General features: G+C 44.1%; 2 protein-coding genes across 5 annotated transcripts in view; one reads left to right on the top strand and one right to left on the bottom strand.

Annotated features, from left to right (window-relative positions):
- The window catches only part of chd2 (chromodomain helicase DNA binding protein 2), a 31438-nt gene extending 27998 nt beyond the window's left edge, over nucleotides 1–3440 (top strand). For all 4 annotated transcript variants that reach the window (XM_076262377.1, XM_076262372.1, XM_076262388.1 and 1 more), the window contains 2 exons: nucleotides 253–499; nucleotides 986–3440. In XM_076262377.1, coding sequence (XP_076118492.1) covers nucleotides 253–499; nucleotides 986–1352 — 614 coding nt within the window. In that variant the 3' untranslated portion in view covers nucleotides 1353–3440. The remainder of the gene's footprint in view (nucleotides 1–252; nucleotides 500–985) is intronic.
- Nucleotides 3441–6562: 3122 nt separating this feature from the next.
- Nucleotides 6563–17693, bottom strand: rgma (repulsive guidance molecule BMP co-receptor a). The gene is made up of 4 exons (XM_076299884.1): nucleotides 17426–17693; nucleotides 14699–14814; nucleotides 10913–11430; nucleotides 6563–7966 (listed from the first exon to the last, which is right to left on the bottom strand). The coding sequence occupies exons 1-4, from the start codon at nucleotides 17452–17454 to the stop codon at nucleotides 7259–7261; spliced, it is 1371 nt and encodes a 456-aa protein (XP_076155999.1). The 5' UTR covers nucleotides 17455–17693; the 3' UTR covers nucleotides 6563–7258.
- Between the last annotated feature and the right edge of the window lie 2217 nt (nucleotides 17694–19910).

The raw sequence follows: 19910 nt of genomic DNA, 5'->3' as shown, positions 1-19910 counted from the left end.
GTGAGATGCTAACACGGGGTGGAGAAGAGATTTATGTGGGAAATAAATAACTTAAATCTGTGAGAAGCATCTAAATGTAGTTGTAAATAGCCCACCATCCTAATATATGATATATATTTGTTAAATTAATCTAGCCAGTGCTTAAGTTTAGCCATTTTGGGGGGTATTTTTTGGTATTGTTATGGTTGGTGTGAAAAACAGAAACGGATAATGCCACTGACCACCACTGTGGTGCGTTTCTTGTTGCAACAGACCGAGGAGACTGGAAAAGGGACCGAAGCTACGGTTACCCAAGCAACAGCAACCAGTCATGGCAGGGGGACCGGCACCACCCCTACGACCGCTACAAGGACCATCACTATGGCGACCGGCGTCCCCACAGCGACTCCTACCGGAGCTCAGGGGGCTACCGCAACAGCGGCTCCCCACGGAAGAGGCCCTACGATCAGTACGGCAATGATCGTGACCACAGAGGCCACCGGGACAACTACTATGACAGGTGAGCAGAGGGAAAGGGAGTTGCACCTAATTGCTAAAGCTATCTCTGGAATATCTCTGGAATTTGTGCTATCTCCAGGCTCATTTCCAATGAACTCTTTGGACTCCTTTAGTTTCTCCTCCGCATTCTTATAAATATTAAATAAGCTTGGTTGTTGATTGGTTGCTGTGGGAAACCCTACCTATAGCACTAGGGATTTAACATCTCTCGAGAGCATATCTGAAAGAAATAATTGCCTGCAACACTATGTGTCCGATGGCCCTAGAATGTAAAGAAGCTTCAGGTACATTTTTTGTAATTGCAGTTCGCTTATCTATGTTTTGTAGCCATTTATATCAGAGTGTTGCGTATAGTCAGGTTTCCTCAGATTAGAAGTGCAGTGCTCCAGCTGTGTGTGGATTTGTTTAGACAGTCAGTACATCTCAGGTTTAGTGCTACAGGCAGACACACTGCAGCCGTTAATGTCAACCATTCCTGCTTCCTCAGACACATGGACCCCAAGAGGAGACGACCCGATGACTTCCGCTCCCAGAACTATGGCAGCAGTGGAGGAGGAGGTAGTGGAGGAGGAGGAGGGGGAGGAGGAGGAGGAGGTGGTGGTGGTGGTGGTGGTGGTGGTGGAGGCCATGGTCCAGACTTTAGGCGGATGCCCGATCACAGAGGACCCCCAGGTAACCCTGGCTCCAACGCGGGGCCAGACCACCACCGGCCCTTCCACCCAGACAAACCCCCTCCCCTGCTGGATCCGCGCTCCCCACAAGCCCAGAAGTCTCCCCACGACTCGCACTCGCCCACTGAGCGCCCCCCCATCGAGGCCAAACCCGCGGGAGACTTCAACTGGAACAGCAGGTAGACGCCAGCTCCGGCCCTTCCTCCGACTCCTCAGGCCGAGAGGCCAGACACAGTGCCCAGGAAAAGCTACCCTCACTCTAGGGGGAAAACGGGGGAATGGCTAGCTGCTGCTGCTGCCAAAGCTCCCAGCCTTGGCCTAGAGCAGCCAGTGGCCACTTCCCTTCTCAACACACAAACAACCTGCTCAACAGAGGAGGGATCAAGACAAGCAAGCACCATCTCTGCCAGCCCCATTACTCTCCCTCCTCCCATGGCCGCCAGGGGATGCAGCCAGGAGCTCTGCCCCCCTTTAGGCCCCCCTCTCTCCCCCCAATCCACTACCTGAGACAGGTTACAGCCTGACCCCCAAGGAGTAGACGAGAGACACTGTTTAACTGTTAGCTGCATTTCTATGGACTCTGTGAACTCAGCCGTGAGAAATGTTAAGTCCTATGGACTGTCACAGGAACAATCTTCAATGCCTTTTTGAAAAGAACGATTGAATGACACATTTGAAGTGCCTGACGCATTTGGCCTTTTGAAAGTAAGCAGAGAAGAGCTTGACCCCCCTACCCCCTCAGAGTAAAACATTTATTTTTTTGATGTTTGTCGCTTTTGGTTGTTTTGTAGTTTTCATTGTAGTATTTTCCAAAAAAAATAAGAATCTCTATTCTTAGAAAAGAGTAGTCTGTTTTACAAAAAAAACAGATTGTGTCTGCTGCACCTTCATGCCATCGAAGCTTTAAGTTGAGTAGCTCTGGTGAAACTTATCATGTGTTTTTCATTTGACTCTCCCCGACAGCACATTTCTCGTAGGATCATGCCTTTACAATGACTCTCAGTGGATTACACTGAAACAGCTTACTTTTTTTATAACAATGTCACTTTAAATGTTAATGATGAATCATTAGTAACCACTTCTGGTTTTTCCATCACTGAATTGACCAGTCTGCTAAAAAATGTACCATTGATATGGCTTTTTTTTATCAATCCCTTAACTGTGCTACGAGCACATAACTGTTAATAGTTGCCCAGCTTAATGGCAAGAGTGGGCGTTTATGCACCAGTATTCAAGGTCAGTGTGTATCTTTTAGGGACGACTCAGAACACTATGATATGTAAGCTACTCTTCTTTTCATCGTTTTTGTTTTCTTCACTTTGAGCCATTTCAATGCCTGTTGGGCCCTCTTGGGCCAGTACGGGCAGTATGAAGACTTCTCCTGCATCTGATATTGCACTAAAAGTTCAGTACTCTACAAGTCCTGTTTTCTACTTTGTAAGTATTGAGTGTCATGGACTCAAGACTCATTCTTTCTTTCGTTCGTTTGTCATCAGTGTGCTTTATTATTCTACCTTTCAAAGTCATGAAAGAAAAGAAACAAAAGAAACCAAGTGATCCAAGGATGTCAGATCAGGATCGTGCCAGAGGAGTCTCCAGCACAGAGAGCAGCTGACTGTGGCTTGAATCCGGCCCTGACGTGGCACAGATCCGGTCTGCCGCTGCCTGAGCAGACCGCCAACATTCAGCAGTCAAGCTGACCCACAATCCTGACCTATTGAACATGAAACATGTGGATTTATTTTTTAAATGTGTTTAGCGTTCTCTCCATGTGTGCCTTAATTCTGATGTACATTCACATGACTGTATGGATGCCTGGACGTTCAATGATTTGAACATAGAGATGTCTCAGTATTAGGTGTTTGTGATGGGAGTCGTAATCAAGTAACTCGAGAAGACGACTCAAGTTTACTTGAGGAAGGGGGTGGGAACAAACGTGTGGGTTGTGTGGTTCCGTAGTGTCATGGCAACAGAAAGGGATGAGTTAATGTGTTTGAATTCAGTGTGAGCGTTCGTACTCTCAGAGTGCGACAGTTGTGTTTGTTCCAAGAGAGTGCCCGGAGAATCTTCCACCCTTTTCACCACAACGCCACACCCCGCCAACCAGACACTACCCAACAGCTCTCGGAGCCGGGCTGAGCTCCACAGATATGCCAACCAGAGTAATTTATACACAAGATGAAACTAAAATGCCACTGTTCAATCAGACTGTACTGTACATATGTTTATAGACCTATATGTATTAAAGTTTCCTACATCATGAAAAAGTTACATTTGATGGTGTTTTCTTTTTCACTTTTATCTCAAGATTGCGATTAGTGTGTTTATAATATTGCTTATAACAAAATACATTTAAAAAGCATTAAAAGTGCATTCAAAATGTCTGGGGCATTTCCTTTGACAACATAGAATCCACTAGGTGGCAGTGTAAGCCATATAAAGTTAGCTAGTCACTGCAAGTCGCAGGGAGATCAGATAGACACAGGACACAAGATTTCCAAAACAAATCGACAAGACAATTTATTTTTCGCTCAATAAATAATTTACAATATGTACAGGTAGCATGAGGCACCACTTTAGTCCTACATACAAGCCAAGTTTGATCTCTGGCAAACCCTATGCAATATGTTTAGTTTTTGTTTAGTTTAGATTTTGTGTTTTTATTCTTTCCTAGGTTTACAACTTTGATGAGCTCTATTCACTAACAAGTTCATGACAAGTAAGAGCTAAACACAAACAAAAATATAAAGTGCTTCTTCCATAATGAAAACAACAACAAAAAACACCATTGAATTCCCTATTTATGAATATGGTTCAGTTCTGATTTGTTCTAACAGAGGTTGGTTAACATTTGGTGTGTTGTTTCACATACATAAAACCTTTTCTCTTTTTAAATAAAAGGTCACATTCACTGTACTCACATATATAAAATGTCAAGATTTACAAAACAATTTAACAACAAATAAACACTATTCTTTTTCAAATGTAACAACTTTTACAAACCTATGTACAGACTCACATTACACACAAAGAACCATCCATTGATAGAAACTGACTTTACAAAGTACACCTATCAACACAAAATGTCCACATTACAATCATTTAGTTGTTTGATATCTTTTTTGTTAGCTTGTCTTACAGACTAAATTAATTCTGCACTGGCACATGCTTGCTTGGCGGTAGTCCTGCCTGCCTGATGTTTCAGTGTAAGCATACATACCCTCTGAGATTTTCACCTCAGACAGACAGATCTAGAATACATTTGTCGGCAAAAGTTTGATCGTACCTCAGCATCGAGGTGAATCACTTGGGAGTTTTATTCAGGCAGACGGATGTTTAATGTGGGCTTTAATTGGATACAAAAATCCACGCTGTGAGACTGAATATACACCATGGGCCAATTTCCATCAGCAACTCTTCTTGCAAATCAGGGAGCGACGTGCACTTTCAACTTGCCTGGGGTGTTGATCTAAGCTTCTACCACATCACAATGACCTGATAATGGAGTTTAACACGGGAGTGGGCATGTTGTTCTAACATTAGCATTGATATTAAGAGGTACCCAGAAGCAGAGAATGTATTTTTCTTAATACAGCAGACGTTTTTAGTGCTATAAACGTTAAACTAAACCTTCCCGATCCCCACACGACTGTTTCTTTTAAAAAACTCTGACTTCATGTTTAAAACAAATGGTGCTAGAAGAGACAGTAACAGACGAGAAAAAAAAAAAACACCGACCGATGCCTCTTTGCCAATGGAAGTAGTGGTGAGGACGATCTGTGGATAAGCAGAGCATGGCTGACATATACACTCTGTTACATCTCCTCTCGTGCATACCGCTCACAAACTCAATTCCATCCACTGATTTCATTTAGCAGCACCTTCCAGTATTATACACAATCAGGACGTCTGGTTGGAGTCCAAATACTTAGGTAACCCATGAAGGTTAACCAGAGAGAGAGAGAGAGAGATGAGGAGGCAAAGGGAGAGAGGGAAAAAGAGTAAAAAAGAGACCGAGTGGGTGAGTGTGGCTGTAGAAAGAGAGAGAAAGAGACTGAGTGGGAGCGCTAGAGTGTGCTAGAAAGAACTCAGATGTTTGGGGAAAATTGTTGGCACCGGGGCTGGTTCTTTGGCAAAGGGCCTTAGCCATAAATTCACAGATCTGCAAGTTGTGAGTCAAGAGAGGCCTACAGCGCAGCCACGTTGACACCCCTTTTTACTAAAATGGAGAGAGAAGAGAGAGAGCGCGAGAGAAAGAGAGAGAGGGCGCTTTTCTTCTTTTCCGCAAAGCAGTCAGGAAGACGAATGAGCCTGCCCGTGGGGTCGTGCGTCCCTTCTAACCCTGCCCAGTCACGGTTTGCGCTTGACCAGTCCCCTTTGCTCAACTGGGCATCTTCCACAGCACAGTGACTGTAAACCGACCCAACAACTTTGAGTCAGAGAACAAAAACAAAAAAGATCTGGCAGCTGTGTGCTGGCTGGTCCACTTCCATGTTGGGGTTTAAGTAATGGAGGCTGTCTGTTCAGTTGATCGATGTGATTTTTCATTTGAAAAAAAAATCTGTAAACATATTGTTCATATGGCAGCCTGCCTTTCCTCTGCCCCAAATGTGCTTGCTCTCTGGGCTTGGTTTTTGTTAGCGGTTGAAAGAAGTCCACATAAACTCTAATCAAACAGAGCAATAAATATTTTTGAGATTTAAGCACCAATGTAATGTGGGTGTATTTTCTTTGACAAAAATCTCTTTGACACTGTTATTGACACATGGAAACGGTGAAGCAGGAAGTTTTTTCCAATCCGTCTGCCAATTCACTTTGGCAAAAGTTTTTGGCAGACAAAGGCCATTGAGAGTGACCTTAGACCACCAGGCCGGCACTATATTGAAGCCCTGGGTGCAGTATTAAGACATTAGCAAATATGTCTCCAAACTACAATTCTACAGTTCTAAGGAACACACACACGCACACACACATATGCACACACACACACACACACACACATATGCACACATATGCGCGTGCGCACACACACACACACACACACACACAGAGAATATCCAAAGCAACACACACTAACTGACATACACAGAGCACACACACACATACACACACACACACACACACACACACACACAAAAGGACCTGGCGTTACGGCCAATTAATCTCCGCTGCAGACAACCAGGCTCGCTACTCTGACGTCCCTTTGGCTAGGGGCTCCCTCTCTCAGCGAGCTCTGGCCTCTTCCAGCTCTGGAGGCTCATCAAACAGGAAGCTCAGGGAAGGCCCTCTTCTTCAGCAGAGGTTAATAACAGCTCCTGTCATGGTCAACCTCCCCTGGTTCCCCCAACCCCCCCGAACCCCCCCCCCCACACACACACACACACACACACACATACATACACCATGGGCCAAATACAACCACTCCACTCACTTGGCACCAGTGAAGGAGGAGATCCTCAATGAGAGTTAAAAATAGAGGGATAGAAGAAGAGAAGGGGAACAAAAAACATGTCCTTCTTTCCACAGAGGATCATCCCCAATCCCATCATCGTCTCCCATGGGCCACTTGGCCTCTCTGGGAATGAGGGATTAAATCCGAAGCTTGACATCCAAGCTCTCAGTAGACAGAGGTGGGGAGGGATGGAGTGTGTGCGGGGGAGCGGGAGGACAGGGGGGTCTCTCTCTCACTGCAGTTCCTCCTCATCACAACCGTGTCCCTTGAAGCCAGCAACAGCAGCGCGATGACAAGCAAGGGATCTCACTCCCGAGTCCGACTTCACAAATAACGACGTTACTGTTCCCCCCTTTGGTGCATAACGAACCACAATGAACATGAGTGAGTCCATGGCTGGAATGAGCGGGATGACCCGGCGCCCAACCCATCTGGAACCTTCACCCCCCTCACCGCCACCACCACCGCCACCTTGGGATTGGGAGTGAGGGGGTGCACCAGTGCAGGGGCTCTGCCTCCGACAGACTGGACGTGACACGGTCGAGACCAGCGGTACGCAGACACACACAGGCTCTCCCACAGCCATCACATGGACGATGAAGATGACGATAATGAAGATGGAGATCGCGGTGGTGGACTATAGATGTGTTGAGCAACCTTCTGTCCAGAGCACCAAAGCCAACAGGTTGAGGAGCAGCACGAGGACCGAGTACGACCCCTTGCGCCCCGCGTTCCCTAAGTGCATGTCCCTCTCGAAAATGTGGTGCTTGTCCTTGTTGGAGTGGAGCACCTTGACGTCCTCCAAGGCATAGAAGGCCGCCAGGGTGAAGTTGATGTCTCCCGATGACAGCAGGTCAAACACGCAGGAGTGGAAGTACATGTCCTCCACAGGGAGGCGCTCTTTGCACTTGGCTACGGCTGTCTGGTAGGTGAAGCCAGGCTGCTGAGGGCTGCCGGGCCTAGCCCGTCCCTGGGCCTGACTCTCCACGGCGTGGGCCCTGAATGTCCTGAAGTCAATACGCTGGTTGTTTGGGCAGCCGTGCAGGCACAGGTAGAGGTCCTGATTGTCCTGGTCCTCCATGGAATTAACCACCTCCTCGGGCATCCGCACGGCAAACGTCAGGTAGCGACCCACCTGCCGGACCACGATGGTGGTGCCAATGTAGCGTGCCTGGATCTCCACGTGCTGGCCCGGAACCTTCTCGATGATCCGCAGGGTGTTGGCGCCATGGCGCTCACCCCCGTTCTTTGAGCCATCAGCAAAGGCCGCCGGGAGTTCGTCTGTCTCTGCGTGGTACATCTTCTGGTCGACACACTCCTGGTAGTTCTTGAAAATGATTGTCAGCTGAAAAACAAAGACAAAAAAGGTCAGTGCCACAGATCTGAAACATGGTCCTGGGAGTTTATGTACAAAAATGAGTTCAGTCAACATTACAGTTGCATTCTGAAGTGCATTACATTGATTCATTTCATGTACAATAAATATGATAAGCTAATAATAATCAAAATTGAGAAAATATTCATATTAAATCCTACATTAAAGGTTAAGGTTCACATTAACTATTCCTCCATTCTGTGTTGCAGAGAAAGGGGGAAAAGACCCAGCTCTGATGCAGACTGGCTCTCCTGCCTCACGAGTCTGACTCAAGTGTCACATTTCAGCTGTAGCTCCGACGTGCGGGAGGCCAAAGTAAACGCTCGCAGAGGAACACAGGTCTAGTCTCTGTTAAATCAGACCTCAGTTCGCAGACACAAAGGCAATCCATTCATGCTGCCCAGAGTGGCCTGTGAACCCCAGAACCCTGCTCCAGGGAGTGGCCCTGCGCCAGGCGGCCCGGACTGAGGCGTGTGGCGGGGGCTAATTAAGGAAGGCTGGCGCTGCTGCTCTGCTCTGCTCTGGGGTGGTGGGGTAGTTCAGGATGGGGGGTGGGGGGTGACATTGGTGACCCTGGGGTGACAAGAGTGGGTCTGCTGTTTGAAGTGACATGAGAATGGTTATGCGGGCATAACATAACCTCCGTGTACCTCAGTGAGGAGAACACGTTTGAACAGAAAATGCACATTATGAGCTGGACAATTTTGAGTAACCAGAAGCTCACAGGAGTCATCTCAGCTACATTTAAATGTCAGTGTTAGGGGACTGCAGGACAAGATAGGATGATTACGAACACAGCATGACTAACACAGTATGTACGAGTCAAAAGGTCTAAAGGTCTCAGGATGACAGAAGTTTCCAGTTCCAGACACTGCCGGAAACAAAGCTGGCACTCAGTTGCCCACGCTTTCCAAACACCCCTTAAATATGTCTCATGCCAAGTACAAACACTGTATGCCAGGTCATGTAGCTACATGCCTAATGGCTAGCTAACAAATTATCTTTCTCTGAATCAAGCAACAATGTCTGAAACTAGCAGCAGTAATATAACAATTACACAACTGACATCATAGTGTGATAAAAATATGTTTATGATTGACTCAAGTTCACTTACACACCACTACCAACTTTGTAACACGTTCTCTCTAGAGGTAATGTCACTTCAGGGGAGAGGAATCACTCTTTTTTTCACACTACAACCATCGACTTCAACCATGTTAATGACTTTTTTCTGTTTAATCTACATTTCACTGAACTATAGATGGGCCTTCAGTTCAAGCTGAAGGGGGCAGCTGGGGGTAGAAACAGAAAAGACCAAAACTGCTCCAGTAATCAGCCCACTCAGGTCAGAATCCCCCTTCCTCCCCACAAACTCACACAGTTCCTCTATGGCAAAAGTCCACACAAAAAGTCCTTATTAGGGCTGGGCGATATGACAAATTTATACTGGTCCCATTAAAATTTTTACACGTTTTTACTGTTCAAAGATATGTCATGGAAACACTGTGAACATAATTTCAAGTGTGCTTTTATCATTGCTTATAATTTTTTTTTGTTCCATTCAATTCTCCACTTCATTCTCTTTCTTTCTTTTGGGCTATTCTCTTGTTGCACAACAACTGATTTCTGGTAAAGTCTTTGTACGAAACAAAATACTATTTATTTGCAAACAAACTAATTATTGTACTTACAAACTGAGTACAATGCGATTCCATAACAGTTTCATATTGTATCATAAAAACAACATACAATAGAGACAAAAATACCCCTATATCCCCCACCCCTGGCCCGGGGCCCTACTCATAAAGGGAGCTAAGAGTGAGATGGGAGGGGAGCAGAAGAGGGGAGAGGACAGGGCTGTTTGCACAGGTGGCATTATCTGCTGGTTTGTTTTCCTTTTGTACCTAAAAAAGGCCTCAGTGCCTCAGTGTCATTGATTTCCAAGCACAACTCAACAAAATGACCACTATCAAGAGAAAAGAGGCAGAAAGGTCAGCATGCTTAATCACGCGTTATTACTGGTTCTTGATGACGGAAAATTAGCCCTGTTTCTTAATGGGACTGTGGACAAAGTTCTATTATGTTCCTTTTGCAAGCACCCCACACTCCACCCCCTTCATCCTCTTTCCACTCACATAGAACCATGCCTGCACAAGGAGGCCTGTGATTAAAACATGGCCTATGGTCACTTAATTACAAGTTGGCAAACGCAAACCAAAATGTGAACCCAGCACAAACTAAATGGATTAGTGGTCTGCAAGTGCACAACTACCATTTCTTGACTTTCACCTTTGCCGTCTGCAGCTGGCTAAATTTGGGGCGGTGCTCCAGCCTGTCCAATGTACCGTAAAGCAAAACAATGATAATTTATGAGGTATGAGGACCAGCTAATGTGGAGAAAATATCTGCAGTTTCCTGTATGGACTGAGCACTTAGTTAAAACAACAGGCTCTTAATTCACATACAAACAATGGCGAGGACTGCCAAAGATATAGTAACATTAGTCTTGGCAGTCTGGTAAGAAAAAATTGGAGATGCTTGGAGCCTGGTAACATTCTGACTTATTACTTCTGTTTTCATACTGGCATTCCCACAGTTGAAAAAAGCGAGCCTTATCGCAGGCCCATCAATTGCTCTGTTTATCACGTCTTCATCTGCCATGGAGGCCATCCAAATATTAACCAGAGTCCAAACTCAGTCCTCCCTCCTCTGCTATGTGCTCTGGCTGCAGAGACATTATTAACCCAATACCTGCCAGAAATCCCAACACAATACAAACTGCAACAACAACCTCAGATCTGGACCCACTCTGCCCCCAGGAAAGTGTACGCTATTCATCATTATATGTTCTTAACAGGCGACACAAAGCCTGTAAGCTGAAAAGAGAAGAGAGGAACAATAGGGGTTCATTCTCACCTTACTAGTGGCGGTGGCAGAGGAGCCGGGAATGACAGGTGTGTTGGTCACCTGCACCGACAGGTACTTGTTGTGGATGAGCGGCCAAGCGCCCACCACCTTGCACGTCTGGAAGTCGTCCGTGAACGTGCGTAGGTGCGGGTCGCCGAAGAAGCCGCAGTGGGTGTAGTTGGGGGGCGCAGAGTGGCGCGGCAGGCTGCGCTCATAGTGGCACACCTCCGGACTGCCCTGTGTGGTCTCCTCGGGCAGCTGGGGCGGGACGGGGGACGGCGGGCGCCGGGCACGGGGCGGGGTCGTGGGACCCTCCTTGGAGCAGTTGTGCTGGCTCATCAGGTCCTCGATGCCATGCTGGGCCAGGTGGAAGGCCAGGTCGCCGCGGCAAGTCCGGGCGGTCCGGCGCACGCAGCTGCTATAGGCCCGCAGTGCCGTGCAGAACTCCACGTCCCCCTCAGGCTCGGAACCCGTCGTCGCAGCCCAGAATTCCGAGTTGCACTTGAGGATTTTACACTGTAAGCTCACTGCAGGGGGAAAGAGGAAACAGACAGAAATATGAGCCATCAAGAAACCTTGGGAACAAACTTTCACTACTCAATTGTGCAATTTTGTGAAGAAACAAGAATTTGAGGGGTCCCCTGTTGATACCAGAGATAAAAATATCACTAGGAATCAATGTAACAATAGAAATACAAACTGCAGACCATTCTTTAGGACCCAGATGCAGTTGTCGGTTTGATCAGTTTTATCTTATAAACAATGCTCTTGATTCATGTCCGAAAGAAAGTAAAGAATAATAGTGCTTACTTAAAATACAAGCTTTCCATGATTTGTGTGATGGCCTGTGTTCTCAGAAAATATTTCAACTGTTTCATACGTGAATAATGTCACAGCAAATATAAATCTGTTATACACTCAACAGGCCGCTGCATACAAACATATGCACAAGCTTTCAGAAACTGTTTTTAAGTCATGCCACACATCTCTACTTTCTGTCTTTTTTGCTCTCCCAAAGGGTCTCTTGGCAAATTGAGTATTTATTTCCACTGAGCAACTGTGCGCTCACATGTAATGAAACCCAACATTCCTCAAAATAAATGTGGTTCCAAGAGGCTGCAACGTGCCAGCTTCCATCATGTATGAGTGCACTTCATTAAAAATCAATCCTGCTCAGAAATTTAATGCAACTCTATCAACTCCAACAGGAGTCATATAACTCCGCCCAACACACACACACTTAAAACAAGTTAGAAAATACAAACTAGGCTTTTGTTTTTTTACAAAAACATATTTTTGTTTTGCTATAACACAAAACTCTCCATAAACCAGCATATCACAACACACATTATACAGTACACAATAAGAACAAGAATACTCTGTATCAACACTTGGAAGCTGCTGAGCTAACCCAATAAGAATCTGAACTGACATCATTAGAGCATGATGAAGCTCCACCAGTCTTTTTAAACCTGATTACCTCACAGGGAAAACGGCACGGCTATAAAAACAGAGAAACCATGGCCTCAGCAGCAGCAGGCCCACCGGATACGATCGCCGTGGAGATGTTGTGAATTAGGGTATCGACTATCATGGGGGCTAACACTCTGCACAAACAAACAAGCTAATTTTAGAGATTGGTGTGGAGACAAATGGAGAGAGAAGATGCAAATGGTCCCAATACAAATGGTCAAATGTGAGTTAATTAACACATTTCCACACCTAGGGGAGTCATGGCATTGTAACCAGCCTTTTGAGATAACTCAGCAGGAACCCCCCTCCCCCCCAAAAAAAGCACCTCCTGAGGATTTCACTTCTTAGTGAATAGAATAGAAGAGTAGGCATGAATTTCAGTTTGCATTAGTGAAAGTGTGTGTGTGTGTGTGTGTGTGTGTGTGTGTGTGTGTGTGTGTGTGTGTGCGTGCATGTTGTAAATGTGGGGTGAGGGGAGAGGTCTTAAAGCTCTGAATGAAGACAATGTAATTTGCCACTGAGGAGACCAGCAGAGTCATAAATTAGCCTTGTGTAAAGGGATTAGGTTGAGTTTCATCTCCAATGCAGGAGAGAGAGGGTGCAGGGCTGAGGGAGGTGTGTGTGTGTGTGCCTCTGTGTCTGTGTGTGAAGGGTGCTCTCTTAAAGAAACAAGATCTCCAAGGAGAAACTGGCTCCCCATCCAGAGGGCGGAACAGAAGGGAGGTCCTACCATTCCACAGGTCAGACGAGGTATAAGATATCCACCTGTCCACTGCGAATAAGGGCACTAATCAAAGGCTAAATTAGATTTTGGACAGGCATACCCCAGGGCTTATATTACATGACCTGAAATTAAAATCTTCCCTGCTTGATGGCACAAACTAAAGGCTAACGCATGAGGGAAAATGCATGAAAGCGTAATTGTACAGGGGAAAGAATCCATGTAGAAGAATACTGTCTATTTGGTTCTGTGTGTGTGTGTGTGTGTGTGTGTGAGAGAGAGAGAGAGAAAGAGAGGAAGAGAGATAGCAAGGATACCATGACTACAATGTTGTTAAAATGAAGACAAGTGACCATACTATGTCATGGAAAATAAAAACGACATATCTAACACATAGCTATATAGTACTGTGTAAGACAGGTTTAACTGCTTTCATCTGTCAGTGTGTTTTATCATATATCTGTAGTTAAAAGGCCAATTTGTGACACCCAGAATCATCAACACAATCAGTTGACACCATCACCACCTCCACTCTTCGCGCTCGCCCATACATCCCCCATCCACACCTCTCCCGCCTCCCCATAACAAAAGGCATTTATCACCAATCTGATAAAAAAACAATAAACTAATCTCAATCTTAAATTGACTGCCAGCAACTCTATCCCTTTCATGATGGCTATTTGTTTGGCGTTACATGAGTTAAAAGAAAAAAGATAAGCTTCGTCGGGGTGTTAAATCGACTTTGATGCGGCCTCTTGGCTCTATAGTGAGGTTTATCGTTCATAGCTTATAATGATCTTGGCATGATTGGGTGTACTTGTACACGGAAAAATCATAATGTATGTAGGATCAGGGCAGGCCGAGACATATGCTACCTCTGGAGGCAATCCGTGAAACGGCTTACAAAAAAATGCTGTTTATTTAGAGAGACTTAAAGTTCGCTTCTCACACACTATATGTAGGCTACGGGCTAAACGTTTAAAGCACAAAGTAGGACTATTTTTTGAGAATCCAAGTTGGGGATCTGGATAGAACCCCCTCCCCCAAACTAAACAGGGCCTGGGGGCTTGGGAGGAATGTATGCGGCTGAGGCGAGCCATAGGAAAATGTGCGTGACTTGGAAACGCGAAAACAACCCAATTTGAAAGTGAGTTTACATGGGCTAAAAGTGCGTCTCTGAAACTACCGGACTGTGCATGTGCTTGAGACAAACGTCTGAACGGCTTATATTTCATATTCACCGAAATCCACACATAGGCTATCCAACAGGTTTCAATCAATGTTCCCCGGAAACGAGCACATCAGATGAATTCACGTTGCATGCTTTCAGTAGATATGACTGATTTTCCCAACTTCAGAAACATTGGCAATGAAAACGACACAATACCAATGCAAGTGAAGATCATCTTTGTAGGCTACACTGAAATCAGATTCCAGGCATGAAGCTATAACACTACTACTTTGCACAGTCGTCCCATTGGATATTATTTATTAAATGCATTTAATTTGTTACCGTCTCTTCGTCCAAAAAGAGAGCATTTGGGTAAACATATGTTTCAGTAAAAGAGTATGAGATAAGAAGTAAAAGTTGACGGACTCACCTGCAGGAAAGAGATAAAGAAACACAGCGAGGATCTTGCCGACTTCTAGCGCCGAAGGTCCTGCTCCTTTCCCCATAACCATCCATCCAGCACGGGACAGCGCTCCTCTCCTCTCCCTAGTCAAGTCAGCACGGCCAGGAGAAAATAAAGAGCGAGTTACTTTTGACGTCGGACTCCTTTAAGGTCGCTAAAAAACTAATTCGGGTTGAAATCATTCCGTTGATTGTTTTCAAAGGATTTCTAGCGAGCGCCAAACATCCGTTGAGATTCAGACAACTCTCCAAGCCTTGGAATTCCTCAACAAACACTGAAGAAAAAACATCAATCTTCTTACAGGGGTGTCAAGAAAAGGCAGCCTACTCCAGGAACTGCACCAATAAGAAGACCGAGAACCACCCCTCAACCCCTTTCAGCTTCAAATTACACCCCTGCCTTGCAAACTTGCAAGATTGTTCACCATAGCCCACACGAGGTCACGTTGGATCCCTACTGGATAGTGTTATCGGATAACTGTATTGGCTTGGTACATACATTAAGCATTCACTCTCAAGTACCTACAGGAAATAGGTGATGCATATGGCCTGCATTGTGCAAACTGGCAAAATGTAATCGTTTCATTTTTTTTTTTAACAGTACAAAAGGGGGCACTGTTTTTTCCCTTTAGAAATACTCGCAGACATGGAAACTACAAAGGAACGTTCAATCGTAGATTTATGGATCACACAGATGTTTTGGAGTTTGACAAGGGCAAAGAATGGACTCTGTCTTTACAGACACTCGCTTTAAAGACGTTTGATGTATAATATGTAGGCAGGCCTGACACTGAAATTTCAGTCGTGGTGTTAGCCCAGACATATAGCAGCAACTTTCATTTATTAGATGATTGCCTAGTGTCATTTTTTATTTTTATTTTTATTTTGCGTACTACGTATTAGGCTAGAACAAAACGTATGACTTGTCGATGTGGCTGTTACGAAGCCATACAATTATTTTGACGCGCCTATTAAAGAAGGATATGGCCAACACATAGCCTAATGCAATTGTTCCCAGTACAGGTGCACAATTTCAATTATATTTAGATTTTCAAACAACATAGGCCTATTGTATTTACATTTGTCACCACTTGCACAGTGCATGGCTCTATGAAAGGCTAGCAGACTGCACGTTGGAGAATGACGCTAAAGACCATGCAGCGCGTAAAAAAGAGAGGTGTCACTTCGCGGCCCAAAAAACAGGCGTTCCGGCATTACAGAGACGTCATTCTCCCAATAGTCAGTGTACCACCCCAAATGCTATTGAAGCCGTTATTTAAAGGATATATATATATATATATATATATATTCTGATATTCTGTCCTAGTGTCTGTAGTGCTAATTGAGAAAGTGAACCAGACAGAGCCTTTCACTGTCCCAGCCAGTCAACACGTTGCTGCTGCAGCACGGAAGAGATAGACCTAAGTGATTGAGCCTTAATATTAACAACATTTCGCTAGCATAGCGGATTGAATGCCTAACTTTAATTTCACAATGATTTGTGAATGATACGGTGAAACCATGGCATATTTTATGGATTTATGCATAACTTGGGCACAACTGCTGCATATTCATCATGACAGTCCAGCCAATGTAGCCATACAATCTGATAGCCTACTGACTGAGGATAGGCTCTATTAGGTCGATGGAAATAAATAACTCAAACTGTCTTGCCACGTAGAGGGACTTTCTAACCAAATGGAATGACGGCATTTATTAGGACCTATAGCCAATGTGTCATAAACGACAAACACCATATTTGTAGTTATGAAAACGTAGGCTAGGCCTAAAGTCCAAACAGAGGACAATTCAACCAATGGTTATTAATTGTGAGCCGACATCTTCCGCACCTACGCCCAATAGATGGCGCTTGCACTACCACTGTTACCAAAACCAGCAGAACACTTCCCTGTCTAATAATTGACCCTCACAGCTGAGACAGCGTGTAAGTTTCATATTTATCCCCTTTAAAAATGCAATCCAACACAACACAGACAGCTTAATATAGGCGTTATGCTCCCATATGATCAAAATGACAAATGTGACAAAATGTGACAAAGATGTTCAGTATTGAGACTACAACATGTCCCATATACAGGGCGCTAGCCTATATCTCTAACATAACTGTTTGTCATATGACAGCATGACATTTTATCAGAAAAACATACGTGGTTAAGCACCTTGGTTAATTCTCTGAATATATCATACGTCTCCTAAACACTCCGTGGGCCGTATAGAAAATGAAAAAGTATAGCTAAGTACATGTGTGGTAGGCTACCTACGGGTTATTGGTTGTGAAAATTAAAATATAACATTTGTTTATTTGCTGTGTTAAGTACTAGCCTAATGCGTGCTATAGAAGAAAGAGAGAAAAAATAAGGAAAGAAAAACAGAAAGGACATTCCATAAACACAAAACTGAAAATATTATTTATAGGCTAACAAGCCTGAACAACTTACAATTTAGACTGTTAACTCCAATAAACTTTATCATAAAATCTAAAGTTACTTTAATCAATGTGCGATGCAGCTGAATCACTATTTTTTCAGATGCTCACTATCCTAAATTGTTTAAATTGCTGTTGAACTCTGTCAAATCATGCAGCTTTTCGTTGATATGAAATCCTGCACACAAACCAAATGGCTATAGCCTATCAAACATATCAAACAAACACCCGACACTGGTGTCTACTAACCTTTGAGACGGCATGGATCCCCTCACCATCGACCGAGACGTAGTCTGGCCACGGGACCGAGCTGAAGCTTACGGCGAGAGGAAGCCAGTAGTCCTGTGTTCGCCCAAAAGAGTATCACCAGTAATCCAGATTTCAGTGTCAACCCCGTTGCTTAACTTGGCAGATAATATCGTTGCCTCCAATGCATTTTCTCCTGTATTTTTATTCCAGATAAGGCGCATTAACTGATATAGATTTTTCACAAGATAAGTTGCCGGTAGTTGTGATGCACAACAGCCTTCCTTCCTTCGCCCAGTCTAATACTTTCCGATGTTGTATTGTGTTAAGGTATTTCACCTCTCCCGCCTCGTTGAATTAACTCTATCACTTTCACGAATGAACTAAGCTGATTAAGCTATATATAAAAAAAACATACACACAATGCGCCAAAGCGATACATTCTGGCAAAAGAAGCTTTTCATGTTTGTGCTTGTATTCCTCTGCGTTGCCTCAGTCGTTGGAAGAGTGTTCAGGCACCGCCGTCACTCCACATGTGCAGCCGCTGATACCACTAGCTGTTTTCTTCTCCCCGGTGTTGTGAAATGGCTCGTAAGAAAGTGAGAGAGACACAATGATCAGCACTGCGGGACGCCTCTGCACTCCCACAAAGCCACACGTCGCATCATAGAATCGACTCGATCATGCAGGGGGTGTCATCCTCAAGCGCAGCATAGCACTTCCCATGGATCAGCAAGTAATGTTTGGTAGAACAATCAGGAGTTATTTTGACGATAGCCATTTGAATTATAGGTTACCTTAAAGATGCTCACTGTCTTGGTAGGCTATGATGAAGTGTATTTTCTATCGGCGTAAAGGTTCAAATATGGATCTTGAAAATATTAAGCATCTCGCTGCCGATCATTAGACCATAGGAGTGTAAGTACCATCGTTTATTGTAACGTGTAAGATTGTATTTAGGCCTATATCACCCCAGTAGTGGAATATAATATTTAGACAACCTATAAGCTACATTGCATAATGCACATGCATATGTATGGGCAGTTCTCCAAGTTTTAAGATCGTCAAACCAAACGTATTCTTAGAAAAAATTCTAATTAGCCTAGTTGATGAGGTAAATTAGACAAAACAAGCCTATAGTCTCATTTATCTGTAGGCTATATAATGTTGTCATAGGCATATGGAAAGACAGATTCTTCTTTCTCATATACTTTTCCTTAGACATTGGATGTGTGTGTGTGAGAGTCAGAGAGAGACGTGAAGAAAACAATCACTTAAGACACTTTTATTTTAAAGTCAAACCTGCCAATCTCAATCACCAGCCAAAACCGACCACAATTGATAGAAAAATCAATAAAATAAACATTTCACTTCCCTGTGATTTCCTATAATTTCCCCCATACCGCAGAGCGCTGACAGTTAGAATCTCATTATGTTTCATTTGACTCATTATGACCATCCTATAGGGTCTAATCCGGTACAAAAAGCCCTAACCATGGCTAATAGAGGTGGTTCAAATTAGATTCATGGACGCAGTGACACTGTCACAAAACTGTCAATCCAACTAACCGTGGGGGAAGGATCACAAGTTCCTGATTTTAGCAAAACCATGTATTCATAATAAATTGTTCATAAAGGTTCAAGACATCAGTGGCGTCACGTCGTCAGGTCAATCCCCCGACTTTATGTTTAGGCCTATTTTATGAATGTGTATGCCAGGGTCAGACTACGACGAGACAGAATTTACTTTCTGTGGAAACACAGGACAATGGCGCATGAATGATCAAAGCAGGCTTTATCTCATTTCTTTTGCGTTAAGTGTAATTAGGTAGATAAGCAAGAGTGTGGCTAAATCGGCTGTTTCCTCATTGAGAGAGATTGAGGCATTATCAGTATTAGTAAGTGTGTCTATCAGTATGTCCATTGTATACTCTTGAACCAGTGGCACAGAGAATAAAATAATGCAGTCGCCATCTTATCTCTATTATATCTCAACGAGGCTATTATTAGCCTCATGTATTACATTTTACAAAGGTCATAGGTAGGTATCTAGACTGCTGGTGCAGCACATGTACAATTAATTATCCCAATGTGTTAATTAATAGTGCTTAAGGGGACTGAACAAGATAATTCCATGTTAAGAGAGATAGTCAGCCTTAGTATACACTAGTTTCTTGTGCCTGCCCTCTGTACCATGTCCCCATTCTCATCGAGTCCTTAAAAAGACAAAAGGGAGACACAGTGTCCTGAGCTGCCAGAATGATTGAAATCTGTCACTGGGTGGAATTTAAAAGATAATTACAACAAAGAGCAAAGTCGTGTAATGAACTTATGACAAAAACATCTGCAGGCATCAATAACAAAATTCAATTCTTTTGTCTCATTCTACGATCTACAGTATACATTTAAAACCTCTAAAGAGACAATTACATATTTGTTAATCCATTGTTAAAAATGTGAAAATGCTGTACGGAAAGTGTACGGAAAA

The sequence above is a fragment of the Alosa pseudoharengus genome, unplaced genomic scaffold (assembly GCF_046254945.1).
Source record: "Alosa pseudoharengus isolate Yale_2024_CS ecotype anadromous, Long Island Sound unplaced genomic scaffold, YU_APseudo_1.1 YU_APseudo_1.1_scf_10, whole genome shotgun sequence".
NCBI classification, from domain to species: domain Eukaryota; kingdom Metazoa; phylum Chordata; class Actinopteri; order Clupeiformes; family Clupeidae; genus Alosa; species Alosa pseudoharengus.
Note: the sequence above shows the minus strand (reverse complement) of the source record. Positions and strands in the feature narration are given on the sequence as shown.